Source organism: Salarias fasciatus, chromosome 8 (genome assembly GCF_902148845.1).
Source record: "Salarias fasciatus chromosome 8, fSalaFa1.1, whole genome shotgun sequence".
Classification (NCBI taxonomy): domain Eukaryota; kingdom Metazoa; phylum Chordata; class Actinopteri; order Blenniiformes; family Blenniidae; genus Salarias; species Salarias fasciatus.
Window position 1 is genome coordinate 134,923 of NC_043752.1, and position 11,064 is coordinate 145,986.

The 11,064-nt window shown below is 55.0% G+C and overlaps 1 protein-coding gene across 1 annotated transcript; it reads right to left on the reverse strand.

The window, feature by feature from the left end:
• Window positions 1-2,136: 2,136 nt before the first annotated feature.
• On the reverse strand, window positions 2,137-9,885 carry dhx8 (DEAH (Asp-Glu-Ala-His) box polypeptide 8). The gene is made up of 23 exons (XM_030097855.1): window positions 9,725-9,885; window positions 9,439-9,524; window positions 9,284-9,356; window positions 9,123-9,214; window positions 8,715-8,821; window positions 8,282-8,632; window positions 8,054-8,198; window positions 7,771-7,977; window positions 7,600-7,687; window positions 7,427-7,524; window positions 7,050-7,197; window positions 6,272-6,453; window positions 5,962-6,156; window positions 4,763-4,948; window positions 4,479-4,689; window positions 4,220-4,401; window positions 3,996-4,136; window positions 3,767-3,922; window positions 3,547-3,684; window positions 3,344-3,472; window positions 3,073-3,269; window positions 2,596-2,775; window positions 2,137-2,513 (listed from the first exon to the last, which is right to left on the reverse strand). The coding sequence occupies exons 1-23, from the start codon at window positions 9,831-9,833 to the stop codon at window positions 2,294-2,296; spliced, it is 3,621 nt and encodes a 1,206-aa protein (XP_029953715.1). The 5' UTR covers window positions 9,834-9,885; the 3' UTR covers window positions 2,137-2,293.
• Window positions 9,886-11,064: the final 1,179 nt, after the last annotated feature.

The following is an 11,064-nucleotide window of genomic DNA, read 5'->3' on the forward strand; positions in this document are numbered from 1 at the left end:
TCCAACACCTGCTTTTAAAGATCCCCGGAATCAAAGTATTGTCAGGAACAAGAAGACATCTGAGCAGTTTGGATCGAGAAGTAACTGGACATTTCTTCACTTCAGAGCATTACAGCCACTGATTTTGCGTGACTGGTTCTGAACTGAGAACTGCTGAAGAGTTGTATCTGTCAATAAATTGGTAAAACCTGCTGACAAACTGTTCCAGGATTTTTGACAATGGGGGAATCAAGGATTCTGGTCTGTGATTTCAGAACCTGTTTGTCTTCGTCTTTGAAGAGTGGAATTTCTTTGAGGAAACCTTCCTGTTGTAAGTTATAAGTTGCATATATGTGTAAATGTTTCACCAGTTAATTTAGTTATATCTGTGACAAAGGATCATGTTCATGTCCAAATGGTCGGTGGATGTTTTATCTGCACAGCCTTTGACAATATTAAAGCTGGTGTCCGGAGTTTCCGTTCGTTTCCAACGTATGAATCATTTTTCAACAGAGCTTCAATGTGTCAGTCTGGTTCATACTACAATATAATATTAGCATAAAGAAATATAAAAAAATATTTTATGAGCCCCGCCTTCGTCTCATAGACCCCCATGTTATCCGAAAAAGCGCCGGTCAGCGTCAGCCAATAGACTTCGAGCTTCTGCATTCTCGTGCTGTCAATCATGGTGTGGAGCAGCCAGAGAGCACGGCTGCTCGCCCAGCAGAGGAGAGTTAGCTCTGCAGATATATCCACTGTCTGCTGAACATCCACCGTAAACAGCTGAACATGGAGGATGCTGTAGGACTGGAGGCTCTCACTTTCACCCGACGGATAATTTGTGTGCCTTATTAAAGGGGCGTGGCTTGGTCGCTCATGAAAGCAGAGGGAGGGCGGAAGAAACCTCTCTGGACACCAGCTTTAATGCTTTCTTCTATCACTACTGAAAAGTCAAAATTATAAAAAAAGAAATTGTTTTTTTTTTCACAAATAAATGGTCTCACTATAGCCTTACCACTTTTGAAGTCGATATAAGGAAAAACATTTTTTTCACCATTAAATTGTCTCACTAATTAGCCTTACCGGCTTTTTTTTTTTTAGCTGGTCCAAACCCTAGCTTTTGGCATTAACATGGTAACAGTTTATTTTTGGCGCTAAGGAAAAGTCATTTTGTGTGAAATAAAAGATTTTCTGGGGCTGATTCTGAAACCCGGAAGAGAAAACGCTCTGCTTCACTGAAATCCCGCCTCTCCCCCTGTGGACTTTGACTGACGGCTACTTCAACCAATCAGGGCTTCAAAACAAATACGTCATCAAAATGCGTTCGCTTCTCTAAGGGTTAGCTTTAGCTCTTTAGCTCGAGCTTCTCTACACGCAAAGACACGTGAAAACCTTTTTTTTCCTGTTAGAAACTCTCCAGGCGCAGACTCTGGCTCTTGTTGTAATAATTGGTATTTTAGTTATAACTTTACTTATTGCAGCTTTCAGACGATGGTTAAAGGTGTAATACAGGATTTTGATTTCCGGGTGGATCACCTAAATAACTGGTGGGTCAGTTTGTCAGTCGTTCTGACGAGCTGGTTTCGTAAGGCGGTTCCACGTGCTTGTTCCCAATCAGCTTCTCCCTTTTGCGCATTCAGAGTGTTTCTGTAGCCGTGAGCTTCTGAGCTAGTACTGACCGATGGCGAGTCTGACATCATGAAACTGGAACTGTTTCGGAAAACAAGCTTTCTGTATGAGTGAGGCCGATCGCAGAAACTAAACAGAGCCGTGCACGGCGGAGAAGAGGAGGTCGCGCTCGCACGCTTCCGCGTTTCCTGGGAGAAGCAGGAGAGCCGGGCGGATGGTCTGGCACATGGCGTTGTTCAAAAAGTGAGTAACAGACGTTTGGCTATTAGACCTTTAAAGTTTATCTCCGCTACACGCAGCGATGACGTCACTTCCGGTTTAGCCACCGGAATTCGCCAAAAAAAAAATTGAAAACAAAAAGCAGCAAACAGCTGTACAGCAAGGCTAAAACATACAAAAGAGAATTTTGCATGATACAGCCCCTTTAACACCTTAATGAATTAGAATTTTGAAAAAACAAGTTTTTTATTCTTCACTTGTCGGTCTCGTTAAAATGGAATGAAGTGAAAGAGAAAAACAGACTGAGTGTAAAAGATCCCATTTATTGACATTTCCATTCTTACACTGAACGTTTGTTATTGTACAAAACCTATGAAAGTAACTCTCAATAAAACCTTTTCAGTTCTGTAGACCTGGACCCTCCTCGACGCCCGGACCCGGCCCGGATCGGGCCCCGGCCCCGGGCTCAGCGGCGCCTGAAGGCCCGGGAGATCCTCCAGGCGTTGGGCTCCTCGTAGCGGTTGTACAGCGGCTCCAGGCGCTGCTGCTTCTTCTGCTTGCTGAGGCGAGTCGGATCCGACACCTTGAAGAAGGCCGGAGCGAACTCCACCAGCCAGCGGGGGTCGATGGTCGTCACCTCCCTCATGTACTCCTTCGTGGTGAGGACCAGCTCGTGGTACACCACCCTGCGGGGGGGAGGGGGGGAGGAGGGTCAGGAGGAGGAGGAGGAGGAGGAGGAGGAGGAGCAGAGGCAGCGGCAGGTCGTACCACTCGGGCTGGCGGTTGAAGAGGGCGCTGGACGGGTGGATGTACACCACCTGCTGGTCGATCAGGGTCCTGTAGCCCTCCTGAGGGTCCTTCTTGGCCGCGTTCCTGAAGAAGCCGCTGCAGATGGCCTTCTGGACCCGGACCGTGGCTTTACCGCAGGACACCACGTCCAGCTTGTGCCTGAGGGCGGAGAGACAGCTGCTGAGCCCGCCCCTACCCGGCAGACCCCGCCCCCACCCGGAAGAGCCCCGCCCAGCCGGCAGGCCCGCCCCCACCCAGCAGACCCTGCCCCTCCACTGCCCCACCTGCCATAACCCCGCCTCCACCCAACAGAGCCCCGCCCCACCCCACCTGGCAGACCCCGCCTTCACCTGGAAGACCCTGCCCAGCCTGAAGACCCCGCTCCTCCACTGCCCCACCCGGCAGAGCCCCTCCCCCACCCCGCCCCTCCCGGCTGAACCCCGGCGGGCGGCTCACCGGTCCATGATGCCCAGCATCTGCTTGCGGATGTCCTGCGCGCGGCGCAGCGAGCGCGCCTGGATGAAGTTCTCGTAGCACCAGGGGTTGGAGAACTTGTTGTTCTTCCAGGAGTTGTAGACGGCCAGCAGCGTCAGGTGGTCGCCCTCCGGCTGGTGGAACTTGGCCTTCTTCTGGTCTGCCAGCGCCTGCTTGTCCTGCGGACAGAGGGAGCGGGGTGAGGGGGCGTGGCCGCGGGTGGGGCGGGGCTTCGGGCGCGGCGGGGGCGGACCTTGGGCCGGTAGAAGACGTTCTGCACCGACAGCATGGACACGATGGTCAGCATCTCCTCGCTGCAGCCCAGGTGCACCGACATGATCAGCATCTTGCACAGCATGGGCTCCAGGGGGAACTCGGCCATCTGCGGACCAGAACCGGGTCAGACGGGTCCTGCGCCGCGGCGGCGCCGCTCCGGACCGGCCGCGGTCTCCTCACCCTCCGGCCCAGCCGGGTCAGCAGGCCCTCGTCGTCCAGCGCCCCCAGGGTGTACAGCTGCTCCATGGCGGTGATCAGCGTCTCCATGGGCGGGGCGTCCATGAAGTCGAAGGACAGCAGGTCGTTGATGCCCATCGCCTGCCGGGACCAACACAGACCGGTCCAGGACTGGATCCAGACCCCTCCGGTCCCCGGAGTCCCCCGGTCCCCCGGTCCTCACCTTCAGGGACAGCACGGTGCTGGCCAGGTTGGTCCTCTGGATCTCGGGCACGTTGGTGGTGAGCATCTCGTCGCGGTACGCCCGCTCGGTGTACAGACGGTAACACTTCCCGGGGCCGGTCCTGCCGGCTCGGCCCGCCCTCTGCTTGGCCTGGGCCTGGAACAGGAACCAGAACCGGTGAGACCCGGTTCCCCGCGGGAAGCGCCGAGGCCCGGTCCTCACCCAGTACCTGAGAGATGGGGGTCACCACCAGCTGGTCGATGCCGGTCTTGGAGTTGTAGACCTTCTGCTTGACGAAGCCCGGGTCCACCACGTAGTAGATCCCGTCGATGGTCAGGGACGTCTCCGCGATGTTGGTGGCGATGACGACCTGGACAGACAGAACCGGAGCCGGGTGAGTCCGGGTCCGGGCGGGGGTCCCCGGTCCCCCGGCGGCCCGCTGGGGTCAGGCACCTTCCTGCTGCCCGGAGGAGCCGGGTCGAAGATCCGGGTCTGCATCTCGCTGGGCAGCGCCGAGTAGACCGGCAGGATGATGAGCTCCGGCACGTCGGGGCCCAGCGACTTCATCCGCTCGTACAGGATCTCGCACGCCGTGTCGATCTCCTCCTGGCCCGTCAGGAACACCAGGATGTCGCCTGGAGGTCACAGACAGGAAGGTCAGCCCGGCACGCCGACGGGGCGGAGCCCGGGAGCGTGCCGGCGGGGGTCGGACCGGGAGGCTCCGTCAGGTGGATCTGCATGACGGTGATGAGGCTGGCGTCCAGGTAGTCCGTCTCGGGCTCCTTGGTGTAGAGGACCTCCACCGGGTAGGTCCGGCCCGGGATGGTGAAGATGGGCGCCTCGTAGAAGTACTGCGAGAACTTGACGGCGTCCAGCGTGGCCGAGGTGACGATCAGCTTCATGTCCGTGCGCTTCTGGACGGTCTGGAGGACAGACGGCGTGAGAGGACGCTCCCCACGGCGCCGGCGGCCCCGCCCCTCCCCCGCCCTCCCCCACCTTCTTGAGCAGGCCGAACAGCACGTCGGTGTGGATGGTTCTCTCGTGCGCCTCGTCCAGCATGATGATGGCGTACTGGCCCAGCTCCGAGTCGATCAGGCACTCCCGCAGCAGCATCCCGTCCGTCATGTACTTGATGACCGTCTCTGGACTGGTGCAGTCCTCGAACCGGATGGTGTAGCCCACCTGACACACACACACACACACACACACACACACACACACACACACACACACACACACACACACACACACACACACACACACACACACACACACACACACACACACCACACACACACACACACACACACACACACACACACACACACACACACACACACACACACACACACACACACAGAGAGGGGATGAAGGCAGCTGACCCCTGCTGGTCCAAAGAAAAATTACACTGAATTAAGTCGAAAAACTTCCAAACTTTATGATCCCTCGATTCAAAAACAGGAAATATCATTTTTCAAGTTAAAAATCAAGTCAAGAATTAACATCCTTTAAGTTAAAAGTGTTCAAATTTATAATTTTGTTAAAAATTATTAAATTGTTAAAAATGTTACAATTTTAACGTCCTAAAGTGAAAAACCTGAAAGCTGCAGCTGAGTCAATGTGTTGATGTGACGGCAGTCGGCTGTTTTCTCCCTGATATTCAGGTCTTTCAGCCCCTCTGCTGTCAGATTATACAACTCTATTGTGTAGAACATGAGCAGTGACCCTGGAACACCTTACAATCCACTCTCTGCTTAAACAATGTCCCCCTAGCAGACTGACCCTGAACTGACAGGTCTGACTAAATACATAACATATTTTATATTATACACACATATAAATATTGTATCGTATATTGCAAATTGTATATTTATATTACTGTATTGAATTGTTTATATTATATTACATTATATTTTACAATTGTATTTATTATATTGTATACATTGTATTTATTATGTTTCCTGTTGAATTTTCAGACTGGCGTACCTACAGTTCCATCTTCCTGTCTTTATTTCTTGTTCTTATTTCCTTCATTGCTGAGTTCTCGGAGCCTCGCGGGCCGCTAACTTTCTCCATGGTCAGATCATTAAAGTCTTCTGTTCTATTCTATTGTGGTGCTGGAGAGTTTTGCTGAGATCTAGGGTCGGGTTCAGGGTCGGGGTCGGGGTCAGGGTCGGGGTCGGGACAGCTCTGACCTCTTGACCCAGGCAGCAGCCGTACTCCTCCGACACCCGCTTGGCCACGGACATGGCGGCGACGCGGCGCGGCTGGGTGCAGCCGATCTTGCCCCGGGTGGTGTAGCCGGCCTCGGCCAGGTACTGGGTGATCTGGGTGGTTTTCCCGGAGCCCGTCTCCCCGATGACGATCAGGATCTGGTTGTCGTGGACGGCCTGCAGACACACACGGCTTCCGGTCAGCGGCGGGACGTTTGGCGTGGAGGGCGGTGAACCGGAGGAGAGTGTGTGTGTGTGTGTGTGTGTGTGTGTGTGTGTGTGTGTGTGAGACCTGGATGAGCTGCTCCTTCAGCTTGTAGATGGGCAGACTCTCCCTCTGCTCCAGGATGGACAGCTGCGTCTTCTTGCCGTACGACGCCTTGTTCCCGCCGAAGGCGTGCTTCTTCCACTCGGGGATGTCGTTGGGCATCATGCCGATGCCGCGCATGTTGGCGGCGATCTGCCTCCCGTCGGCTGAGAGGAGAGTAGAATAGTGTAGAACAGAATAGAATGTATATGTACATCTATGGAGAAGTTAGGGGTGTCAACGTCTACGATTGTTTCTGCAGGTGTAACCGGGACTCCTAACCGACGTGGAACCGGTTACACGTGACGTCATGGATTTGTCTTCTTCTATTGCAGTGGCGCTATATGACCACTAGAGGGCTCTGTCTCCACTGAAATACACGGCCTCATAATCCCATTAAATCAAAGCCGTTCCACTGGTTCTCAGACTAAAGGGCCTTTCAGCTGTTCGGTTGATGATACGCTCACTGAGCGTTTTGTCACATTTCTTTGATTTATTGTATAAAAACCCCTCATTAGCTAGCGTTAGCATTGATGCTAGCAGCAGCGTCTCTCCCTCCAGCTTGTTGGGGTGTTTCCATGGCGACTGGTCTCTCGGAGCTCTGCCTGACTCCGCCTCCACCAGCAGTGTAAGCTGTCCGTTTCTGAGCGGCTCACGCTTTTCATTAATACCCAGAATGCATCACCAGACTCGGCTCTAAATTCCCCCTGAGGACGACCGCAGCGGTCGGCGCGCCGACGTTTGAGCGGAGGGGCGTGCTCACCGTCCGGCAGCGGGTCCACCCAGTGCTTGTTGAGCCCCATGGGGATGGAGTCCATCTCCGCCTCGCGCGCCGCCTGCTTCAGCTCGCGCCGCTCCTTCGCCAGCGCGCTCTGCATCATGGCGGCCTGCGACAGCGAGCCGTCCGGGTTCTGAAACAGGGGTGGGGGGTTAACGTCAACACGGCGCAGTACGACCCGTCCTCCGGCTGGGGGCGGGGCCTGCGACCCCCGAGGAGAGGCTCTGAAACAGCGAGCACCTGCAGGTGGTGCCGCTAACAAGCTAACGGCTGGTAACTGGATAGTAAAAGGTCGTAGCAGTGATCGATCTGATGGATCTGGATCTGGATCACCCCCCCCCCCCCGGACCGGCAGACTCTACCTTGACGATCTTCACGGGGCTCATGTCCATGCTCTGCTTGGTGTGTCCTCTCAGGAACGGCGGCTCCTCCTCCACCAGCTCGATCTCCAGGTCTTCATCTGAGGGAAACAACCCGGCGGCGGTCAGCGGCAGAGCCGGCAGCCGGAGCCGACCAGGGGAAGACTCTTCCTCACCTTCTTCATCGTCCACTTTGGGAAGAATTCCCGTCTCGTCGTCGAAATCTGGGAACTCTTCTTTGGACAGAACATTGGCGGCGATCATCTGCGGGACGACAGGAGACAGAAGTGAGACGTGGAGGACGGCCGCCCGGAGCCCGGCCCTCAGGAGGCGGGGCTCTGCCCCACCTGTTTGATCTCCCACTTCTCCGGGTCGGAGATCTTGGTGAGCCTCTTGCGCTCCAGCGTGTCGTCCTGCTCCAGCTCGGGGGCGTGGCCCAGGTTCAGGTTGCTGGGCCGGTCCGGGTTCCTCATGGCGACCTCCTCTCCTCCGTCCGGGCCCACGTTCCTCCTCCGGTTGGGATTCAGGTCCTCTCCCGTCTCTTGGTCCACGTCCTGGAGCAGCGGGGAGCCGGAGGTCAGGAGGTCGGCCTGCAGACGACCCCGAGCCGCCGGGGAAACGTCTCCTCACCTTCATGCTGAGGCTGGTCTTCGACCCGGTGAAGGACAGCACTTTGACCTTCACCCTCTGACCCTTGCTGACGACGTCGGCCACGTTGGCCACTCGGCCTTCTCGGCGCAGCTCCGAGATGTGCACTAGCCCCTCCCACCGCTTCCTGAAAGGGGCGGGACAGACGGACGCTGAGCCCGAGAGCCAACGGAGGCCGAGCCGAGCCGACGGCGGAGCGTTTCCACCGACCTGAGTCCCTCCAGCTGGACGAAGCAGCCGAACTGCATGATGCTGGTCACCTTCCCGTTGTAGATGTCCCCGACCGACGGCTCCTCGGGCGGCGGCCGGTCCACGTGTTTGTCCTTCCAGCGGTCCGAGTCCCGGTCCTGCTCCTTCCGGGGACTCGGCGTTCGGTCGGACCAGCGGCTGCTCTTCTCCCGCCGCTTGCCTCGTTCTCTGTGCCGATCGCGGTCTCTGGAGCGGGACCTGGACCTGGACCGTGATCTGGACCGGTGCCGTCTCTTCCGGTCCCGGTCCCGGTCTCTGTGTCGGTCCCTGCTCCTGCTGCGACTCCGGCTGCGGTGTCTGGTCCTGTCTGATCTGTGGCGTCGGAGGGAAAAGGCAGTGAGCGTCGTTCTGGGCTCCAGGCAGGCGGCGGCGGCGGCGGCTCCAGGCGTCCTACCGGCTCCGGCTGGGTTTGGACTCGCTGCTGCTGACGCTGGGCAGGAACATCTCCAGCTCCTTCATGGCGTCAGCCGCCACCTTCACATCGTCCTCATCCAGCAGCTTCTGTTGAATTCAGACAGACATCGAGTGAGACCGTCATCTTCAGCTCGTCACGATCACAGAGAGGAACCGAGTGAACAGTGACAGCAGAACAGTGGAAATTACATTAATCTCATGTTAATTTCATATGAATAACTTCACTTTTCATTCACTCCTTTCAGGATTTCTGTCTTTGTTGTCTCAATCCTTACTTAAGGAGGATTAACCGCTGGGAGGAGAGCTCCTCCTGCTCTGACCGATGGATGAACATCGAATCAGAGAGATGAAGACTGAAGAACTGTGGATCAATAAAACACACACTGACCTTCGGCTCGGGGTCGTTGGCCCTGCACAGGGCAGGAAACAGCTCCTTCAGCCGGTCCTTCTCCGTCTTGGGCTTGGTGGAAGCTTCAGGGGCTGAAACGGAGGAGGATTCAGTGGAATGTGCTGAGCGGTCAGCCTCCAGCTCCGCCGGCAGCCTCTTACCTTTACTGCTGGAGGCTTTGGACGGGGGTCTCATGGTCTGGATGAGCCTGAGCAGGTTGCTGATCAGGGAGTCCTGCAGTCACAGGACAGCGACATTTAGAACGTGTTCAGACCGACCTGAGCTTCGGCTTTTCACCTCAGGATCAGGAACTTACGGTGAACTCGGCTCCATTCTGCACCAGCAGCGACTTGAACCCGTCGAAGCTCGGCTGCTTCTCAGCGAGACTGATAACGAACTCCGCTGCGGGACACAAAACCACACGCTGGTTCAAACATGGCCGCATCGCCCTGTTTAACGCGTTTAAGACGCTTCATCCGGCGAGATGTTGTTCCGTTTGGGAAGTTTACGGTCAAAGCAGAGGCTAACGTGGTTAGCATGAGCTAGCTAGCTAGCTGCTGACAGGAGGAACATTTTATTACGTTCGGGCTAAAAAGACGCACCTAAATCCTTGTCGCTGATGCCCAGGTGGTTGTCCAGCTCGGTGCAGACCTTTGACACCAGGGACAGATACTCGAGCTGGGAGAGCTCGTCCACTCCGCCGTCTGCCATCGTCTTGTTTTGTTCACTGGACGTTGACGCCGGCAGACATGTTGGTTTTGGGGACGAGCCCCCACTTCCGGTATGCAACGGAAATGCGTTTTCCCGCATTTTCTCTTCCGGACGCAGGATGGCGCCAAAGCTCCTGCTGGGAAAATGAAGCCGTCCTCCCGGATTAATGTGCCGTTTGTCCGGTGGCAGCACACACTAAAAATTATTTATGTTAAACAAAGTGAACCTTTAAATCAAAACCGTGAACGCGGTGTGGAGTTTTGGCCTTTTCAGCCTCTCCGTTCTGGCTGATGTAAAACCACATTTTACTCTGTGGAATATAGATTTATCTGCAGATATTTGCTAATTTCTTAGGTGTGTCTGGAACATTTCATGTTATTTCTGCAGTGCAGATGCATCTGGATCTCATTGGTGTAAACGTGTAACGGCTGCATCCATCCGTTGATCTGTGCAGGGCTGCAGGGCGCTTCAATCAGTCTCCTCTTACTTTGGGGGACGCCTTGGACAGGTTTCCAGTCTATGGCAGGACAAACAAAGAGACACAGACAAGCACAAACACTCCACCTAGGACCGAGTAAGCAGCATCAATAGGTTCACATGCATGAGTTTGGACGGTGGGTGGAGACTGGAGTACCCAGCAGAAACCCTGCACAAAAGGGGAGAACATGCAAACTCTGCACACAAAGAGCCCAAAAGCCCAGACCTGAAAAGCAGACATGGTCGGTGTGAGCTGAGAGTTTCAACTGAGCGCAGCTCCAGTATTTCTGCTGCGTCCTGAGCTGCTGGATTGGAGAACGAGTTTTTGGTGAGTTGCATCAAGCAGTCTGTTGCTCTCCAGGTATTTTCACTGGAAAAGCATTTTTGAAGTATTACAGATTTCTGGATGCCACTGATTTTCTGCATTAAACCTAAAACGAGGGATTTCCATTGAGGGAACCTTGCTGTTCCATCGAGGGAACCTTGTTGCTCCAGTGGCACTCAGCACCTCCAGGGCGTCGTACCAGCAGCTCAGTCGGCTCATTGAGAGAACTGGCTGCCCAAATCTTTTTTTTTTAAGATTGTACAACGCAGCCTCCTCCTGCACTCGATCCTGTTGCTCCACAAGAGCTAAATCAGGTCGACTGTGCAGAGCTGTGTTCACGTGAAGAGCTTTGCAGTAACAAGCCTCCAGATGCAGTAAAGAAATGGTTGTACGTGGAAGCTTTGGTTTGTTCCAGACGGGGAGAGAGCT

Bases quoted from the DNA above. Each gene is read 5' to 3' on its own strand.
- dhx8 (XM_030097855.1), bottom strand. From the start codon at position 9,833: ATGGCAGACGGCGGAGTGGACGAGCTCTCCCAGCTCGAGTATCTGTCC. The intron at 7,198-7,426 runs GTAGAGTCTGCC...CCCCTGTTTCAG, and splicing joins GCCCCGTGAAGATCGTCAAG to AACCCGGACGGCTCGCTGTC. The intron at 2,776-3,072 runs GTGAGCCGCCCG...CTCCGCCCTCAG, and splicing joins ATGCTGGGCATCATGGACCG to GCACAAGCTGGACGTGGTGT.